Source organism: Eptesicus fuscus, chromosome 18 (genome assembly GCF_027574615.1).
Source record: "Eptesicus fuscus isolate TK198812 chromosome 18, DD_ASM_mEF_20220401, whole genome shotgun sequence".
In the NCBI taxonomy this organism is placed as follows: Eukaryota; Metazoa; Chordata; class Mammalia; order Chiroptera; family Vespertilionidae; genus Eptesicus; species Eptesicus fuscus.
Window position 1 is genome coordinate 26,629,693 of NC_072490.1, and position 21,671 is coordinate 26,651,363.

The 21,671-nt window shown below is 41.8% G+C and overlaps 1 protein-coding gene across 1 annotated transcript in view; it reads right to left on the reverse strand.

Moving 5' to 3' along the window:
- Positions 1–11,723: 11,723 nt before the first annotated feature.
- Positions 11,724–21,671, reverse strand: part of ACAD11 (acyl-CoA dehydrogenase family member 11) — a 69,198-nt gene continuing 59,250 nt past the window's right edge. Inside the window, exons 16-20 of the mRNA XM_054708019.1 lie at positions 21,066–21,137; positions 20,068–20,222; positions 15,226–15,342; positions 14,049–14,158; positions 11,724–11,973 (exon numbers count right to left, since the gene is read on the reverse strand). Of these exons, the coding sequence (XP_054563994.1) occupies positions 11,859–11,973; positions 14,049–14,158; positions 15,226–15,342; positions 20,068–20,222; positions 21,066–21,137 (569 nt within the window). The 3' untranslated portion in view covers positions 11,724–11,858. The remainder of the gene's footprint in view (positions 11,974–14,048; positions 14,159–15,225; positions 15,343–20,067; positions 20,223–21,065; positions 21,138–21,671) is intronic.

The following is a 21,671-nucleotide window of genomic DNA, read 5'->3' on the forward strand; positions in this document are numbered from 1 at the left end:
ACAAGATGTGTATGCTAGTGGATAGCCTACCTTACATAGGCAAGGTGAGTGATGTCATATATATAAAATTAATAATGTTTTCTTCTTTCATAACTTTGCTTTCAAAGAATCACACTACCATACTCTCTTTAATTGGAGAAACTGCATATCAGCGTATCATCACAGGTAAGTGTTTCTTTGTTTTTTTAATATATCAATGTTCCCAATACTACATTGTGACTGGGACTGTGCCGTGAGAATTTTACAACTATGCTTTCAGTGTTACATATGCTGTGCTGTCATAAGCAACTGCATTGATTACCCTAGGCTACCATAAAGGAATCATATTGCTGTTTCTTCATTGTTAATTCAGGAATTGTTATGCCTGTAAATAGTGTGAATTTCTTTTTCACATCTTTTAATTTTTGGTATTGTGTTAGTAAAAGGTATAACATCTACAGTGTTTTGTATCATGTAAAACAATAATGATGTACCATATTCTTCCATGTGTAAGACGCCCCCATGAATAAGACGCCCCCCACTTTTCCAACCCAAAATTAAGAAGTCAATATTTTAAACATAAAACAGAACACATTTTTGTGTAGTAATTACCACAGGTCATGTTTGCATACCAGTACTATGGTATTATGCAGCATATCCTTTATATGTGATGCCTCTGTTGCATCACTGCTCTCTTCATCGCTGTTAGTTCCAGACATATCATCTTCAACTTCTGTTGTATCACTGCTGTCTTCTGAGTCACTGTCTATATATGTGAGATCATCCTCATAAACTGGTGGCATTTTCTGAGCTAACTTTGTTCGTGTTCTCATGGCCAACCCTTCTCATGAAATTTTGCCTTTTCTGAAAGTTAACAATGTTCATTTTGCTTGTAAACATTCTTGCCTAACATTGAATAAGCCACTCTGGCGCTGCTCCATAATCCAATTCTTAAGCCTCTGCTCCAAGTTTGCCCATTTTGCTGGTTTTCCTCTTAAGGCCTTCTTTTTTGGGGCATCTTAAGGAGTTGTTCTTCCTGTTTTCTCCACTGTCTGATCATACACTCAGTAGGAGGAGGTCCAAATTGTCTCTCCAGCTCTGTTTCCATGCTCTTTTGCATAGCTGATTACATTCAGTTTGAATTTTGCAGACCATCGCTTACCGGTATTTATCTTTTTATTTTATGACATCTTTATGGGCTCAGAACGCTCTGGTTCCTGTTGCATCTGCACACTCTCCACCTCCACCTCCAATTAGGGCATCAGCTGACATCGGTAACAGTAAGGCTCATGATTGGAGGAAGCCTGTTTGACAGTGTATAGGCAGCTACGCACCCACATGGCTGCCTCCTTGGCTGACTTCCGTGTATAAGACGCCCCTCAATTTTCAGTCTTTTTTTTTTTTTTAATATATTTTATTGACTTTTTACAGATAGGAAGAGAGAGGGTTAGAGAGTTAGAAACATCAATCAGCTGCCTCCTGCACATCCCCTACTGGGGATGTGCCCGCAACCAAGGTACATGCCCTTGACCGGAATCGAACCTGGGACCTTTCAGTCCGCAGGCCGACGCTCTATCCACTGAGCCAAACCGGTTTCGGCTCAATTTTCAGTCTTAACGATTTTAGAAAAATATAGCGTCTTATACATGGAAAAATATGGTACTAACATGATTCATTCTGTAAACAGGTGACATAAACTTACAGTACCAATAAATACGATACTCTACATTTTCTCTTAAGACTTTCTTAACATTTTTTCTCTAGCTTACCTTATTGTAAAAATACAGTATTTAATACGAATAACATACAAAATATATGTTAACTGTTTTTGGTGAGGCTTACAGTCAACAGTAAGCTATTAGTAAAATTTTGGGGGAGTCAAAAGTCATACACGTATTTTCAACTGTGTGGGGCAGGCATCCTCAAACTACGGCCTGCGGGCCACATGCTGGTGTTTTTGCCATTTTGTTTTTTACTTCAAAATAAGACATGTGCAGTGTGCATAGGAATTTGATCATAGTTTTTTTTTAAACTATAGTCCGGCCCTCCAACGGTCTGAGGGACAGTGAACTGGCCCCCTGTTTAAAAAGTTTGAGGATCCCTGGTGTGGGGTGTTGGTGCCCTAACTCCTGTGTTGTTCAAGGGTCATTTGTATCTTTATTGAAGTTAAAAATGTTCCATCTTCTTCAGTCTAGTTTCTGAATCTATTTTTAAAAATAGCTTAATGTGATAAAATACACATAAGATAAACTTTGTAATCTAAACCAGTGATTTTCAGCCTTTTTTTATCTCATGGCCCACAAACTATAAAAATTCTGTGGTATACCAACATATATATTCATTGCCGATCTGACAAAAAAGAGGTATAATTTTTATTAATTCACACTGGACAGCTACTGTGTTGGCTATTGTCATTTTTTTCAAGTGGTTTGTGTGGACTTAAGAGTTGAATTCTGTGTCTCACTTGTTTGTGGTCTTGTCACCTGGTCTTTTTAAATGAGAGCAAGAGAGAAGCAGCTAGTTTTGCCGGAGCAGGCTTGGGCTCTGGAGTGGGGGCCAACCTGGCTGCGGTTTGTCTCTTAATGTGTGACCTTAAATGGGGGTCATAATACCTCCCTCGCAGAAGGCCCAGATATGTTAATGAAAGTCTTAGTTACATATGAACAGGAATTAATGCTTATGCTTACATTTTAACATTGAGAAGGTATATGGTTTATATAACAAGGTTAACGCGGTCACTGTGTTTCCAGTTGTTCTCCAATGGCCGTAAATGTAAAATCTAATGTCTGTGAGGAACATGTGCCTCGTTTCCTGGCCCCTGCAAGTCTGGCAGTGTCTGTAAGCAGGAAGGAGGAACCCATATCCTCAGTCATCTGATTTCAGGCCAAAGTTTATGAAGATGTGGCTTAAATTAGTGAAGGAATGAGTCATTTGTCTTCAAAAAGAAAGGTCTGGAAGCAATTCTGCAAATATTTAGTTGCACATAAATTCATTGAGGTTACTTCAACTAGAACTTCAAGTTCAAACCCCGGTTTCACACTTTAATATCTTACAGGCCTCAGCAGAGCCCTTTGTCTCCATGTGTCTGGTTTCTTAGTGTTCTAAGACAGGATGGAGCCATTTCTTGGCTTTAAATGTAAGAGTTGGCTAGGGACTATCTTGTCAGCCTTAAAAAGATCAAGATGAGTTCAGAGTATTTATGTGCTTCTTGAGTTTAGAGCAAAAAACTTGATCAGTTGTTACAGAGCTGGATGAAACCACATCCTTTAAGTGACTGGGACTTCCTGAAGCAGCTTAACCTGGTGGAACACCTTTGAAATCAGCCTTGGGATGAAAGCACACCAGTGTGTGCCTCCAGACAGGAGAGTAGAAGCCCAAAAGGGGGCAAAAGAGAGAGAAGGAGAAAAGGTGATTAGGAGAAAAGGTAATGAAGGAAGAAGAAAACATTGGAAAAGAATGCTGTCATTAATACACTTAAGAGTTAAACATTACATCCTCAAAAACTAACAGGATGCCACTTAAGAATACTTTTTTCCAAGAATTAAAACCATAAATTAAAAAAAATATATATGGTAGACATTGAGAGATGAAGTTGAGGAAAATTTCCCGAAGCAGAGTAACAAGAAACAGGTAGAAAAAGAGGAGACAGTTAAATGAGAGGCCTGGTCCTAGAGGCCCATTATGCAAAAAACCTAGATCCAGGAAGAGGTTCAGGTTTTGAAAAGGAGATGTTATGGACTGAATGTGTGTGCCCCCCAAATCTGTGTATAGACATCCTAACCCTCAAGGTGATGGTATTAGGAGGTGTGGCCTTTGGTGGTGGTTGAATCCTCATGAATAGGATTAGTGTACTCACAAAAGGGACCCCAGAAAGCACTCTGTGAGAATACAGTGAGAAAGCAGCAATGGAAAACTGGAAACAAAGCCCTGGACAGATACTGAACCTGCTGATACCTAGATCTTGGACTTCAGCTTCCAGAACTTTGAAAAATAAATGCTTGTTGTTTTAAGCCACTAGTTTATGGAATTTTGATATTGCAGCCCAAGCTGCCTAAATGGGTGGAGGACACACTGAAAATTTCAAAAACTTTCCCAGAAAGGAGGAGTATGCTACTGAGTGCCCAGCCCAATGGATGAAAATGAGCCCGAACAAATGCAGGTCATTGGGAAACTTCACAATATGAAAACAAGAAGTCCCAACAGCTTCCAGTTTGTGTCAGGAGGAGGGGAGAGCATTTCCTAGATAGGAACAAGAGCAGAATAACACTGGATTTCTCAACAACACTGAAAATTAGAAGACAGAGCATGATGCCTTCAGGGGCTAAGGGAAAATGATTTCCCAGCCCAGATTCTAGGTCCAGCCAAAGTACCAATTGAATGTCATTTCAAATACACAAGGTCTCAGGTTTACCTCCCATGAATGTTTTGTAAGAAACTCCCGAGGGATGTTCTCCACTAAAGCAGGGCAGTCAAGAAAAGAAGCTGGGATTCCCCAAATAGTGATGAGACGAGATCCTAAGTGAAGACAACAGCTTGCAGCTGACTTAGAGCACGATCACACCAGACCAGACTGGAGCAGGTCAGAAGCTATGGAAACAAATTCTTCAAGAGGATGAAATTGGTAGACAACCTGTGTGTTTGAATATACTTAGAGGAAGGACATTGACGTACCTGAGAGAAGAGTTCGGAAGAGTCAGACAGCAAAATAATCATAGTACAGATGACACAATAAGGTCAAGTTCTGACTGACACGTACATAATTATGGTGCTAGTCTATATAATAAAAGCCTAAGCGACCGTTAAGGCAGAATGACCCGTCCCTGATGCGCACTGATCACCAGGGGGCAGACGCTCAATGCAGGAGCTGCCCCCTGGTGGTCAGTGAGCTCAGCCAGAAACCGGCTCATGGCTGGCAAGCGCAGTGGCAGTGGCGGCAGCGCTAAGGAGCAGTGAGCAGTGGTAAGGAGCAAGGGGTCCCGGACTGTGAGAGGGATGTCTGAGCCGGCAGGCGGATATCCCCTGAGGGGTCCCAGACTGTGAGAGGGCGCAAGCCGAGCTGAGGGACACCCCCTCAAGTGCACGAATTTTCGTGCACCAGGCCTCTAGTGTGATTATATTGAGAGAGTGAAAAATAGTGTGTGTGAGAGAGTTTGTAACTTTGTGGGCAGAGAAGATGAAAGACAACATGAATTTTCTAAAATAAGAAATTGAAATAATCAACAGAGGACTTGGAGAGAACGCTGATACCCAAGGACCGAAATTGGAGACTGCACAGAGACTGTCAACATTTAGAACATCTGCATGATTCCCTTTCATGTAATAGCCTACTGTTGTAATTTTAATCAATTAAACGTATTGGTTATTTGAAAACAAAGGAACTCATTAATGGCTATAACAACAATCAATGAGAAGCAGTATAACAATATACAGTCAAACCTTGTTTCTCAAATGTCTTCCAGTCTCTTTCTGGGATTTTCCAGGGTTTTGTGCCCTTTCTGGTCTTTTTACCAGATTCTCCCTTTGTGGTCACCATTTTGGCTCCTACTGTTGCCTGCCTCATAGTTTTGCTTCCTTTCTGGCTTCCACTGTGCATTCCTCAGCAGAGGAATTTTCCCCACATTGTTTACGATGTCCCCCCCCCCCCCCCCCCCGTTAATCTGGAGGAGCGGAGGACAGGTTGTTCCCTTTTGGCGGGGCAATGCTGCTGATCCCTGGAGTTTCTGTGGAACTAGCTTCCTAGTTAATCCATCTTAGTTAAATGTTTGGCTTCCTTCTCTTTTGTTAATACTAACAAGCTGCCTTCTGTAACCATTACACTCTGCATGTAACTTTTCTGAAGATTTGAAATGTTTTTGAAAGAGAAACGGAGATGAGCAGTGGCGTAGTTGCGTTACTTAGAAATAGATAGCCGAGCTTATTTAAGGTGTTGAAGGTTGCCTGTGGGAACGGGAAATTAGCCTGTGGGAGGGTGGGGAGGAGGAACTGCTAATGCTTTTCATCACTGACTTTGAATGGTGAGATTTGACTGTTGAACTCTGACACGTACATCTTCGATTAAAAATAAGTTTTAAAAAATCAATACATGTTAAGGGATTCATGGCTTCGTCCCTGATAGTGGAAAGTTCATTTAGCATCTTGGAGACAGAGACTGACTAAAAGGAATGAATTGCAGCAATTAAGCCATTTGGGGACCCTTCACTCTGAAGCCAAAAACCTATATCATAAACAAATTTGCAGAGGATGGGTGGGAGAGAATAACGGATGATCGCAATTTTGAATTTTATAAAGAATGCCTCCTTTTTCCATAACAAGATCGTTATTCATTCCCAACAAGCTGCGAGGACTCTGGCTTAGAAGTCAACCACGTAACCTTAAGAGACTGAGATAATACTCTTCCCCTGTGTATTAGAGCCAACCTTTTGTTTCTGTTTGGAAACCCTGACCGCCCTGAACAAATGCCAGTTTCCCCCCAGATAATCTTTAGGAATGGTGAACTAGGATCCCTGCTAAACTCAAAATACTTAGCAGTGAATTCCTTGTTGTGCTGAGTTTTTTTTTTTTTAAATATAGGAAATGTACTGGAGTTCACTTTTTTCCTTCCTCATACAAAACCATGAAAGATTTAAAATCACTGTGCAACAGTTGGTTTTGGCTGGTAGCATCCATTTTTTTCCGTTTTTATTAATGCCCAAGCCTTTCCCCCACTGAGTGTGACTTTGTGGGGAGGGTATCCTGGTGACTTCTCCAACTGTTAAAAGGACAGTCAGGCTGTCCAATACCATAGCCACTGGCTGCACGTGACCACAGAGTACTTGATCTGCTGCCTCCTGCATGCCCCCTACTGGGGATTGAGCCTGCATCCGGGCATGTGCCCTGACCCGGAATCCAACTGTGACCTCCTGGTTCATACATCGATGCTCAGCCACTGAGCCACACCGACCAGGCCTGTTAACTTTTTATAGTTCAAGTATTTCCATTTGAAAATTCAGCTTCCAAGTTAAGATGCGTTATAAATGTAAACTATACTCTGGATTTGGAGGGAAAAGTATAAAATACCTTATTGGTCATTTTTCATATTGGTTACATGTTGAAATAATATTTGGATATATTAGGTTAAATAAAATATGTTGTTAAAATTAATTCCACACATTTCTTTTTACTTTTTTAATGTGGCACTAGAAAATTGTAAATCACCCATGTGGCTTGCATTATATTTCTCTCCTCTCTCCCTACTCCAAAACAGGCTGGCATGGACCTGTAACCTGAGTGTGCACAACCAAATGCTCCTCAGAGCCTGAGCAGACAAGCCAAGGACAGAACCGGTGGGCAGGTCAGAGGAAGGTGAGCCCCTGAAGGGGGCGCTCTCCCTCCCTGTGTCTGGGTGAGACTCTTTAGACTCCCTTAGCTTCCAACTCCACACCCACCTGACAGAGTCCCTTTGGCTCACATTAGCCCACCTCTTCCTGGTATTTGCAGTCAAACATCCTAACAGACCTGATTAGGATTTGGCAGGGAGTCTCCACCCTCAACCCTCGTTTCACCAGAATCCCTGGTACATCTTATTACCGCTGACGCTGACGCCACACACCTGGGCTGGGACCGGCAGCTGGGTCCATGCCAAGCTCCCTGGGGGTTCTGATGCTCAGCCAGGGTGGAGAAGTATGGCTTTAGGTTGTCTCGGCCGGTGAGTATAAATCACCACAATGAGAAAGACAGTATGATTTATAAAAAGAGAGAAATAAAAATATTGTGGCAGGATCATAAACCCTACGTGTTCTTTGGCTGCCTTGAATTAAGTGGGGACACTTCCCAGAATCCTGTTTACTTGGGAAATTGGAAAATTCTAGCCATCACCAAGAATGGTTTTGTTTTTCTTAGGTATCCTGACTTCCCTCATAACCTAGAGTTGATTACAGCACCAGGAAAAATTTAAAAAGTAGATGTGAATTCCCCTGGATTGCTAAATACTCATGAAAGAGCTACTCATCTACTTATTTGCTCAAACTGCTGTGCACCCATGTCCTATCTCAGCCCCAGTCTTCCTCTAGCTACTTGTACCCCATTCTGGGTCTTGCTGCCCAACCTCTGTGATCAGGGGCTGGGGTTCCAGCTTTCGGCTTTGTTCTTTTGCAGACTGATAAATCAATGCATTTTCCTCTAACCGATTGCAAATCAGGAATCAGGAGAACATCAATGCTCATTCATTCATTCATTCATTCATACTTCTTATTTTTTTTATTTTAAAAAGTAATTTTACTTTATTATTTTTTTTTAATCCTCATGATATTTTTCCATTGATTGTGAGAGTGGAAGAGAGAGGAAAAGACAGAAACATCAATGTGAGAGAAACATATCAATTGGCTGCCTCCTGCATGCGCCCCCACCAGGGCTTGGGTGAGAAGGACCCTGCAACCAAGGTATGCACCCCTGACCAGAATTGAACCCGGCACCACCTGGTCTGAGCTACAGAGTGATATAAAGATGGTTGCTACTCATGCTGTGGTTGCAGGTACCCAGGAGAGGCCGAGCTGTGAACCTGGGGCCACTTAGCAAGAGGTATGTGGCATGCCCAGGCCAGACGCTTCTTGTTCAGGGTTTGTGGATCTTTGAGCCAAGACAGGTCATTTTTATGGAAAAGCCACTGGAGATGGCTTTGGTAGGCCCACAAAGCCATTCAGTCATCCCCTATTGAGTGCCTACTGGAGATCAGGTATGGTTCCAGGGACAGAGGAGACACTCCACTATGCAAAAAAAGTGAGCAGTCTTCTCGCAATTTCAGGGTAGATCTTTTTTGTGTGTTAATCCTCACCTGAGGATATTTTTTCCATTGATTCATAGAGTGGAAGGGAGAGAGGGAGACAGAGAGAGACATCAATTTGAGAGAGACACATCGATTGGTTGCCTGCTGCATGCACCATGACCAGGGCCGGGGATTGAACCTGCAACCCAAGTATGTGCCCTTGACTGGGAATCAAACCCATGGCCCTTTGGTGGGCAGGCTGATGCTCCAACACTGAACAGCACTGCCTAGGTAGGGTAGATCTTTTCTGATTGGTCTGTACCCCCTTTCTCCTTGGGGGAGGGATCACCAAGTGTCAGTAAAGTGTGAAGCTGGGCCAAGGCTACCTGGCTTGATTGAAAAAGGGCATTTGTTCATGAATACATTTTCTTCAAAAAAGTTTTATAAAGTGAAATATATTTAAGACCTTCACTCATTTAAATCCCTTCAGAAGCCTGGGTAAGAAGTAACTTCCCAGTAACTGTTGTAGCTTAATTAAAGAATGAAAAAAGTGGGGTTTTTTGCAAACATTACGCAACCTATCTATCAAAGTACATAAATGCTGCTCTAGGACAGAATATGAGCAGGCCTCTGACGTGTAAATAGACCACAACTGAGGGAAGAGCTGGCTGATATGACCTTGGGGAAGCCATTGTGAAAAACGCTAGGTCGTTGAGGAATCAGCTCCTCCAGCATCAGCTGAACTTCCTGTTGTGTGTTCTCCAAGGTTAACAGGTGAACTACCTCGACTCCCTGGACAAGCCCTGCCACGCCTCCCATGACGCTTTGTGTGGAGCCTCGTGGTAACTTCCCTGTCGGACGTTACCAGGCCCCTCCTCTCTGCTGCTGACCACACACAAATCTTGGAGGGCAACGTGCTGACAGTGAGTTTGCTCCTTCCCACCATGGGTATCGTAGAGTAACTTCTTATTTTAAAGCCATTTGGTTTCAAATGCAAGGCGAACCTCGCTGCATAGTGACACCTGGCGACAGCCGGAGGAGATCCTAGAAATCGCTATGAGGCTCCTATGTTTACTGTCAGTCACCGCCACTGAGGCAAAGGGTCGCTTGATCTTATTTTATCCTTTGGAGACTGGAATTCTTCCTTTCAAACCATCCCTTACTATTGTTCATAACATTTTATCTGAATGAATTAAAGGTAGGGGTTAAGGTTTTATCCACTTTGGTTAAGGATACCTTTTAAAGCAGCGGTCGCCAACCTTTCCGACCTCACGGACCACCAATGGTCCACGGACCACCGGTTGGTGACCACTGTTTTAAAGTACTTCGTTGTGATTCACAAATATCAGTTGCTTCTATGTGGCCTCAGCGATCGTCGCAATAAACCCTTAGACAGTAATGGTCCTAAGGTTTAAAAGTTAATTCCAGTGTGTAGAAAGAAAAATGATGTGCAGAGAGGTCAAGGGTCAAAGGCAAATGTTTCAGAAGCCCACGTGACACACAAGGAACCAGAACGCAGGTCTTGTTGCCGGTCATCAGTAAATTCATGTTACAGGTAAGCTTTCTAATAAAACAGTTTTATAGTTTTTAGAAGTACTTTCATTTGAAAATTTAAAAACTTGACAGTTACTATTCCAATGGCTTTCACACTAAAAAAATAAAACAGATAAAATTAATTTAAAAGTATTATTATGAAAAAGTAAATGTTTTTATTATTGAGTCTTCAAAATTTGGTGTATATTTTATACTTAGTCTAAATCCTCACCCAAGGACATTTTTTCCACTAAATTTTAGGGAGGGAGAGAGAGATACATAGATTGGTTGCCTCCTGCATGCAGGATCAAACCCAAATTCAGTCCCAGGGCATCAGCCACTGAGCAACACTGATCAGAGCCTATACTTAGTCTATTTCTTAATTCAAATGTAAATTTCATGAAATTTACATTTGAAAAACCCATTCACATACCAAGTTATTCCAAGCATACTTAAAAGTTTTCTAGTTACTGAGTTAAGAATGAATTTAAATTTAAAATAATAAAACACTTCCTCAGTCACCCTAGCCACAGTCCAAGTGCTAGAGAGTCACATGTGGCCAATGGCTGCCATACTGAACATAGCTGATTCAAGGGCCACCAGGAAGTCTGCTCTCTATAGGATGGCATTCAGAGCAGACTGTCTTTCATCTCAAAATTAAATAACTTTCTTGCACCTTAAACTATTCACTATCCCATCAACACATTACTTATAATTGCACTAGAGGCCTGACACACAAAATTTGTGCACAGGTAGGGTCTCTAGGCCTGGCCTGCAATCAGGGCCAATCTTCCCCCGCTGCCGGCAGTCAGCCCTGCCCCCCGCCGGTCACCAGGGGGGCGATTGGGGCCCCGCTCGCTCACACCCACCTTGGCCTGGCGCTGCCCCAACCCCCAGTTCTCTGTTCCCTGTTGGGCGATCAGAGCCTGCCGGTTGGGTGCAGCTCCTGTGTTGAGCATTTGCCCCCTCATGGTCAGTGCACGTCATAGTGACCAGTCGTTCTGCCATCTGGTCTATTTGCATATTATGCTTTTATATATATAGATTTCTTATAATATGCCATGTTTTCTAGTAAAGTTTAAACTGCATTCAGATTTTATGTATAAATGCTTTATTGAATATGAAGCTTATAGTTATATGAACTCTAAAATGACCCATCGGTCATGCATTTTTCTCCAGTGACTCCACAGTGTTAAACCAACTCCTAAATAGGTGTTAAAAAGGAGATCCCACCATGTTTTTTATGAAGTAATATTCTTTGAATATTTATTTAAGTGGAGCAGCTCCTGAGAATCAAAGAGTAAAAATATGCTTTAGCTCTCCAATTTATTTCATTATCTCTTTAACATTTAGTATTTAAACACTCAATTAGTAAACAGGTATTAGACTGAATAACCATTTTAGAATTTCTTATTTAACTTAATCTTGTGTGACCCTTGATTAAACCCACTGATCAAAATAGATCCTCAAATCTTTACAATAGATCCTCAAATCTTTACTAAAAATGAGTAATTACTTTGTGCTCAAACTGCTACAAAAACAGAATGTGATTCAAATTCTGGAGCACAGGCCATTGTTAGAGGTGAGATGAGAGGGTCTCGCCTCCTTACACCTTGGCCCTCAGGCTTCTGGCTTGGTCTGTAAGCTCCAATTTTGCTATTGCTGAGAGGTGGACTTCATCTGGTCCATCTGCTAAGCGCAAAGTTCTCGTGAGGACATACCTGGAAAAACAAAAAACAGGGATGGCAGGAGTTATCAGAGAGGAACATGATGCTTTCACACCAGTCGTCTGATTTTAAGCCAAAACTATTAATTTTGAAAGTCTGGCCAAGGCAGTGATAAGAAAAAGAGCACAGCCCGAGGACTTCCGAAATGCCATTTTAAGTTCTTTCCTTGGGACATGGTCCAGTGCAATGGGCTTAATCTCAGTCTCTGTTTGCTGCAGGTTATTAGAATTTGCTAGCATTGAGAGATCTCTTAGGTAAGCTACAAGCATAAGTATATAATACTGTATATTTAGTTCTTTCTTAAGGTCAGAACTTGATGGGGCACTGCTCCTGTGCGAGAGGTGGTGGCAGTGGAGGTGAGTATCCATTCCTTCCTGACTCCTAGCAACCAGAATCAACAGGAGATGGTCACTGGCAGGTACTGCTGCAAAGTGGACCGAGACCTCCCTGTGGAGGTGATAAGCCATCCTAGGTCTATACCTAAGCCTGGCTCTGGGCTCCCTTTGGCCTTGTTGCTTGCCCCTCCTCTTTTTCCTGGTTCAGAATGAACCCCAGTGTAAAAGTTAACGTAATTGAGTGAATTGGTCATCTATAATAATAAAAGTGTAATATGCAAATCAACTGAATGGCTGTCTTGACGAAGCCAGGACTGCAGCTGCGGGATCGAGGCAGCCACAAGGGCCTACTCTTGCACGAATTTCATGCGTCAGGCTTCTAGTCTATAATAATCCTCTCTAATAAAATGGTAATATGCAAATTAACCATTACTCCACTACATAATCCACACCCACCAGCCAATCAGGGCGAGTATGCAAATTAACCCCATCCAAGATGGCTGCAGCCACAGAGAGCAAGCCAAGCTTTCCATAGCCGTTGCAGGCCTAAGCCTCCACTCAAGCTACAAAGTTTCAATTATAGCAGGTTAACAAATTCAAACAAATGGCGGCAGAATGGAGCTTGAGAGAGCAGGCCAGGGTTGCCGGTGGCAACAGTGGAAGCAAAGCTTTCCGCACACCCTGGCTGGGCTCACCCGCTTAAGGGTACAAAGTTTCAATTGTAGAAGGTGAATTAACTGTCACAGAAATGGCTGCCGCCCTGGAGGGAGCAGCAGGCTTGGCTCCGCTCCAGGCTACAAAGTTTCAGTTGTAGAAGGAAAATAAATTCCAGGTACCAGGGCCTCTGCTTGGGTTGCCAGGGGGCGTGGCCAGCCTGCAAACCACCACAGGCCCCTCGCTCAGGCCGCCCCAAGGGAACCCCACCCTGATCTGGGACACCTTTCAGGGCAAACCAGCTGGCCCCCACCTGTGCACCAGGCCTCTGTCTTATCTAATAAAAAAGTAATGTACAGATTGATCATCACTGCAACACACAATATAGCTGCCCCCATGTGGACACAACATGGCCAGCAGGAGAGGGCAGTTGGTAGGCACCCGGCCTGCAAGGGAGGGCAGTTAGGGGTGACCAGGCCGGTAGAGGAGGGCAGTTGGGGGTGATCAACCCTGCAGGAGAGGGCAGTTAGGGGTGACCAGGCTGGCAGAGGAGGGAAGTTGGGGGCAACCAGGCTGGCAGCGGAGTGGTTAGGGGGTGATTAGGCTGGCAGGCAGAAGCAGTTAGGGGCAATCAGGAAGGCAGGCAGGCAAGCAGTTGGGAGCCAGCAGTCCTGGATTGTGAGAGGGATGTCCCAGATTGGAGAGGGTACAGGCTGGGCTGAGGGACAACCCCCTGCTTCTAGTAAAAGCATAATATGCTAATTAGACTGGACATCCTTCTGGATGAAGCCAAAGCCCGGGTTCCGGGTGCCAGAGAGAAGCCGGTGCTGGCAGCCAGGGGAAGGAAGGCCTACTCTTGCACAAATTCCGTGCATCAGTCCTCTAGTTGTAATCATAAGAGCAACTCTTTTTTTGGTACTGACCTCCCATGCAGTCTGTCTAGAACTAGTACTTCATTTAGCATTCAATTATAAAGTAAGTTAGTATCTTTATTTTCTTCTTAAACAGTGTCAGGGCAGCTATAGATTTTTAACTCCTAGCCTATCAAATGCAAATGGTTATGAAATAGCACCTACTCACATGTTAGCCAGAGGGAAATCCTGGGAAACACCTGCACCTCCACACACTTGGATGGCCCGGTCAATAATTTTGCAGACGGCCCGAGGGGCGGCCACTTTAATCATTGCAATCTACAAAAGCAAGATACAAAAAGAATGTCCTTTTCTTTGACAATACACCATGTGGCATAATTTGATATGCTCAGTATTTTCTTTGTGAAATAACAAGGGAACTTTTCCACAGGCGTTCACCACTAACACAGGATCTGATGAAAGCCAACAGAGAAGTCCGCTGTACTGCAGCAGTATTTCAGTCAATACGACCTTCTGAAAGAGGTATCTCTTCCGGCTCACACTATTTATTTATACTTTGCCTTGTTTCAGGAAGAATTTCGGGCAGCTGATAAATTACATTTATCACCTTAGGGATCATAAAATAAGTTCAAGAGTTTTCAATAATCTGTTTCTCTTAGCAACTTTATTGGCTTTTAGAAATAAGTGATCATGTCCTTATTTCGGATAAGCCAGAAATATAAGAAGGAAGGGTTAAGATGTTTTATGAAACATATACATAGTGCAGTACATTTTATATCATTTTGGCCACACTTCACCAGAACCTAGGCCCAGGCAGAAAGGTTAGATACTATGCCCAAGGCCACAAAGCTAGCAGAAAGGGAGATAGTGCATACAGTTCCAAGCCAGTATAAAGTCTAGGGTTTCCTGCTTCCTGTTTCTGTATGTAAAGAATGCTGAAGAACCCTAGTCAGTTTGGCTGCATGGATTGAGCAACGGCCCACAGACTGAAGGATCCCAGGTTGGATTCTGGTCACGGACATGTACATTGGTTGCATGCTCGATCCCCAGTCTTGGTCTAGAATCTAGACTCTAGATACATGCAGAGGGCAACCAACTGATGTCTCTTCTCACATTGGTATTTCTTCCCCTCCCACTCTTTCTAAAAGTTAATGGAAAAATATCCTTGGATGAGAATTAACAAACAACAAAACAAAAGAATGCTGAAGATACATTGCATCCTGAAAATCCTTCCCTAAAGCAAGTGCCATACATCTATAATCTTTAAACCAAAATCACAGGGAAGCTTCTGAATGCCATCAAGGCACCACACATCCTGCAGTGCCCAGTGGGAGGGAGGATCTAGAGCAGGCTTAACAGATGGTGGTTGGTACAAGGGGCCTCACCTGCTTTATGGCGCCAGTGTTGCCCACAGTGTCAATGGTGTGGGCGGCTTTCAGGGTCAACAAGCGGATCTCTTCAATGGCGATGCGGCTTTCAGCAATCCAGTGAGCCACAACCTCCTGCAGGGGAGCCGAGGGCAGCAAAAGGAGGAGATAAGCTGGTATCTCATGTCACATGTAATACACCCTAGTAGTTTGGCGAAAACACTAGACCAGTCCAAGGGCTGTTCCCAAGCCTTACTCTATATTTTCAGAATATATACAGTTTACTCATTTGATACAACTTCTTTATTAGTTGTAGAACCATACAGATTGTCTTACTCATTTGATACAACTTCTTTATTAGTTGTAGAACCATACAGATTGTCTATTTTACCTTTCTCGATTTTGGCAGTTGTGGCTTTTGAGGAATTAGTCTAATTCATCTAAGTTGTTAAATTTATATGCTTTGGACACATGCCTGACTGTGTGGGGCCCAAGGCCCAGATCTAGAGTGAAGGAGATTCCACTTTAGCCTTAGCTCCAGGGCCCTCTCCAGTCCAGCCTTTCCCAGAGAGCTCTGCATTGTGTGTTAATAGAGAACCGACACAGACTGGGAAAATGGTACTTCCAGGAAAATGGCATAGTTGTACTTTACCCTGTTGCTCTTGCTAAGTACAACTAAAAACCTGGGGCATTATCTATAACAAACTTAAGAGGACTCTGAAAGGCCTAGAGAAGAAGGCAGACCTGCTAGGGCAGTGATGGGCAACCTTTTGAGCTTGGTGTTTCAAACTTCGCCAAAAAACTGAGCATAACTCAGGTAGTGTGTCACTTCGAGGAAAAAACATTATTTCCCGATATTTATAGTTTAAATAACATAAATGTTTCATCCTCGGCATGCGGCCGCGTGTCATCAGAAATGGCACTGACACGCATGTCAGAGGTTCGCCATCACTGTGCTAGGGACTTCAGACTAAAAGAACCACTTGGTGGTGACTTCCCTGGGTTTTCTTTTTTGCCTCATGTATCTCAGATTTGGGGCTGAAGAAGCCAGTAACTTAGAAATGCCAAGTAAATGGAAGGCAATTCCATGCTCATTGATTGGAAGAATTAATATTGTTAAAGCAATGTACAGATTCAATGCAATCCCTATCAAAATACTAATGAAATTTTTCACAGAACTAGAACAAATAATCCTAGAATTTATAAGAACCACAAAAGACCCCAAGTAGCCAAAGAATCTTGAGAAAGAAGAATAAAGTTGGAGGTATCATGCTACCTGATATCAAACTACACTACACGGCTATAATAATCAAAATAGCGTGATATTGGCATAAAAACAGACATATAGATTAATGGAACAGAATAAATAGCCCAGATATAAATCCATGCATATATGGTCAATCTACAACGAAGGAGGCAAGAATATACAATGGGGTAAAGTCAGTCTCTTCAATAAATGGTGTTGGGAAAACTGGACAGATACAAGAAAATGAAATTAGACCACTTTCTTAAACTATATATAAAAATAAACTCAAATGGATTAAAGACTTAAGTGTAAGTCCTGAAACCATAAAACCCCTATAAAAAAACACAGGTAGTAAACTCTCTGATACTGATGTTAGCAATATTTTTGGGGTATGTCCCCTGGAGACAAAGACAAAGGCAAAAATAAACAAATGGGTCTACATCAAATTGCTGAAAGCTTTTGTACCACAAAAGAATCCAACAAAACAAAAAAAGGCAACCTGCTGAAGGGAGAAGATATTTGCTCCAAACTATACAAAGAACTCATACAGCTCAACATAAAAATAAATCTAATTATAAAAGGGGCAGAGGACCTGAATAGACACTTCTCCAAAGAGGGCATACAGATGACCAATAGACATATGCAAAGATGCCCAACATCACTAATAAAGGAAATGCAAATCAAAACCAAAATGAAATATCACCTTATGCCTGTCAGAATGGTTATCAATAAATCGACAAACAAGTGTTGGTGAGAAAGTGAGAAAAGAGACTTCTTGTGCACTGTACTTTGGATTGCAAATTGGTGCAACCACTATGGAAAACTATGGAGGTTTTTCAACTAAAAATAAAATTGCCATGACCCAGCAATCCTACTTCTGGGTATTTATCTGAAGAAATCCAAAAAACGAATTAAGATATATGCACATCTATGTTCATTTTTTAAAAATTGTATTTACAATAGCCAAGTTATGAAAGCAATCTAAGTGTCCATCAGTAGATGAATGGATAAAGAAGATGCGGTGCATAAATGAAATGGAATATTAGCCATAAAATAATGAAATCCTACCATTTGTGACAACATGATGGACCTAGAGGGTATTATACTAAGTGAAATAAGTCATACAGAAAGATAATTACCATATGATTTCATTTATATGTGGAATCTAAAAAAAAAGCAGAATAGAAAGACTCATAGATAGAGAATATTTTGATGATTGCCAAATTCGAGGAAAGTTGGGGGAGTGGGTGGAAAAGGTGAAGAGATTAAAAAATACAAATTGGTAGTTATAAAACAGTCACAGGGATGTGAAGTACAGCATAGGGAATATAGTCAATAATTATGGTGTCAGATGGGTATGAGATTTATCAAAATGATCATTAAGTTATATACTGTCTAATCACTGGGTTGTACACCTGAAACTAATACAATATTGTATGTCACCAGTAATTGAAAAATATAAATGATTTAAAGTAAAAAAGAAATAACACTTTAGATATATTAGGTTAAATAGAATTATTAAAATCAATTTCATCTATTTCTTTATACTTTAAAAAAGTAGCAACTAGAAAATTTTACATTGCATTTGTGACACAATGTATTTCTATTAGATGGCTCTGCCCTAGAGGCTGGAACAAGGCTCTGAATTGACAACTTCAAATGAGCCACCAGCGGTGAGTATCCTTTTTGATGGTGTGAAACGGGATCCTAACTTCACAGACAGATCCCAGAGGCATTGGCTGCCTAGCTTCGGGACAAAGGAGTGTGTGCAGCTGGGTCTCTACAGACCCTGGATTTGCTGAAAAGGATTCAGTGGGTAGAAACGGAGTGCTCTACGGAATTGCCAGATTAGTTATTAAGGCAGAACTTTGATATAGAACTGCTAGCTTTAGCGCCTGGAATATTAAGAAGGCAGCTGGAAGGAGTCTCCAAATTCAGGGAAAAGGAATGTTACTTTCACAAATTAGAAAAAAAAGGCTGGCCCGGATTTTTGTTGATGATATGTGTACACATCTCTCTTACTTCTGCCACATCATTTTCTTCGTGTCAAATGCAAGAAGTTCCCAGGAAGTCATACTTCGGAAAAGCCCAGGCTTGTCCTACTTGATACATTAACTTTAAAGAGCAGGAGGGAAATTCCCCTTTAGTGCAGTATTGAGACATCTCTCATGAGAAAGCAGCAACTGAGCAGAGTGCTTGTGTGTATTCAAGATGCTATCCCCCAGCCTTTCTGTGTCCTCCCTTCTCCCTGCTCCAGGCGTTGGATGCAATCCTGGAGGGAGAAAGCGTAAGAAGTGATAGCTGATGCCTGGAGCAGCTCTGTTGCTACCACGCCAGCAGCAGTGTGGAATTGCATCCATGGCCCCCAAATTCACACCTTCTTACCTCCAAACCCTTGCCCCGGCCATGTACTAAAGGGGTTCCCCATGAATGATTCCTACGTGTGTGCCACAAAGCAGGCTGTATTTTTCCAAAAGAACAATGCTATGACTAAACATAGATACGCTGAAAATATTTCACAAAACGCAAACATAGCCTACAGAGAAATTTAAAGTGAAAAATATATTGCAACATTTCATAAGATGGTCAGAAATTTACTTTACAAAGAAACCAATGTCCTAAAATACATTTGTCCAACAAGCACAAGTAAAATTCTATCACAAGTTTGACCTAATATTAACATGTCAGCAATTTTAAGTATTAAATATTTGATAATTTTGTCTTCTTAAAAGTTAGAAGGGCTTTCTGGGGATGATTTGGATATCCCACTTGCCTTAAAAAGTTATTCAGCCCTCGTTGGTTTGGCTCAGTGGATAGAGCATCGGCCTGCAGACTGAAGGGTCCCAGGTTCGATTCCGGTCTATGGCACATGCCTGGGTTGTGGCTCAATCCCCAGTGCGGGGTATGCAGGAGGCAGCCGATCAATGATTCTCTTTCATCATTGATGTTTCTATCTCTCCCTCTCCCTTCCTCTCTCAAATCAATAAAAACATATACTTAAAAAAAAAAAAAAGGTTTTCAAGGAGTCTGAAATGATACCTTCTCTTATGATAAATGTTCTCTAATTTTGATTGTGCTTTGTAAACAGCAGACTCGGTAGTATGTCATTTATAGAGAGAATTTTTTAAAAATCATGAACATCCATGTCTGCTTACATTTCCCAGTGACAGGGAACTCACTTCCTCCTGAAGCATCTATTCCATTTTAAAATCTCTCTCCTCTCACTGAATTTTAGGCTGTTTTCCTCTATCTTTACACTTATCTATACTAATTCTTCCAGAAAGCCAAAAGCAAAGCAGTCCCTCCTCCTATGACAGCCCTCACATGTCCACAGACAGTATAATGTACCAGATTCTCTAGAGAACGAGAGTCTGAGAAAGCTGAAGGATTGTCCACTCTCCGTGCTGAAGCACTTTAGGAGTTATTTAATCTTGCACAAAGAGAGATCTCTCTCAGCAGACTATATTTAAATACAGACATAAATGTACTTGGGGGGAAAGAATCACCTTGTTTTATGTAGAGGAAATTTCTCTCTGACCAAATGCTGGTTTGGTTCAAGGTTAAAGTAGTGCATTGGGCTGTAACAAATTGAAATAGTAAATAATTATCCTTACATGTGAATGCAGTTTCTTCTTAAAGGCCACCCTTTGTGTTGCCCGTTCACACATGATCTGCAGAGCTCGCTCAGCCAAACCTACAGTTCGCATACAGTGGTGGATTCTGCCAGGCCCAAGGCGGCCTTGGGCAATTTCAAATCCCCTTCCTTCACCTGTGAGAAAGAAACACGAAGAGGAAAGTAGCTGCAGCCCATTCATTGTGTTAGTTACACAAATCCTGAGAAAATGATGAGCTGCCCTTCAATATAAATGACATTCTGGTAGGAAAAAAGTCAGTTCTGTAATTAGGTTCATTATACATTTACAGAACTTGGGATTTCTCTGTTTTTAAATCGCCATCATTAAACATTGATCAAATTTAAGAACTACCTCTTGAGTACATACTATGCATAAGCTATTTATTAGTGCCACGATGTTACAAAGGAAGATTAGCCACTAGGAGTTTAGAGTCCAGAAGAGGAGACAAGGCTGGTAGGAATTCGGGGTATGGAGGAGGAAGAGACTGGAACCTCGGCCTGGCAGTCCTGGGTCTTGCAGAGTGGATGGGGTGAGGAGCACTAAGCCTTCCTGGAAGAGGTGCCATTGGCGATTCTCTGAAGGTGGGGTAGGATTCCAGTAAACAAGAGGGCGGAGTCATTCCAGGCACACAGTGTTCAAGGTTATTTATGCTTCTAACATGTCTGTAAGAGTTGAATTCAGAGTACTGAGGTTTTCTTAAACAGAGGCCTGAAGATCATGTTTTAGGAAAAAGCGTGTGGCTCTGAATTCTGTAATTGTTTAACTATGTTTTCAATGGATGTGATACAAAACCACAATCAAACACTTTAATAAAACATTATTCCATGTAAGAAAATCCACAAAGTGGAATAATATTCCCTTGTAAATGGAGTAAGAGGGAGAGTATCTAAAGGCAGACTTCATATCTTTTCCATATTTAGGCCTAGAAATATTTTAATACACAGTACAGTAGAATCATTTTTGCAAACTTTTCTCACCTAGTATTAAATTGGTGGCAGGAACTCGAACTTGATTAAAATGGATCTCAAAATGTCCTCCATGAAAATAATCTATCAAATAGAAAATAAAACTTTAAAGAGCAAAATGAGTTAACAAAAAGATAGTTCCATATAATTAATCTGAAGTATAATTACTTAGACAGTAGGATTTAAAAGCCTCATATGTCACAGACATTCCTAGGTAGATCTGAGCCCTGAGCCAGCCCCTAGCATCCCATACCCTAGAAAACTCATCAAATTTTCAAGTTAGAAGAGTTTTCAAAAATAAATTTGACCCAGGGCTTTTGAACTCATTCTCTGAAGTTGTAGAACTATTAAAAGGGAAGATGGGCCTGGCCAGTATTGCCTAGTGGTTGAACACCGACTTATGAGGTCACGGTTCCATTCCTGGTCAGGGCACTTGCCTGGTTTGTGGGCTCGATCCCTAATAGGGGGCATGCAGGCTGCAGCCGATCAATGATTCTCTCTCATCTTTGGTGTTTCTGTCTGTCTCTCCCTTCCTCCCAGAAATCAATAAAAATATATTTTTAAAAGGGAGAAGATGGCTCCACAGCTCCAATCAGACTATTTTATTATTGCTGCTGC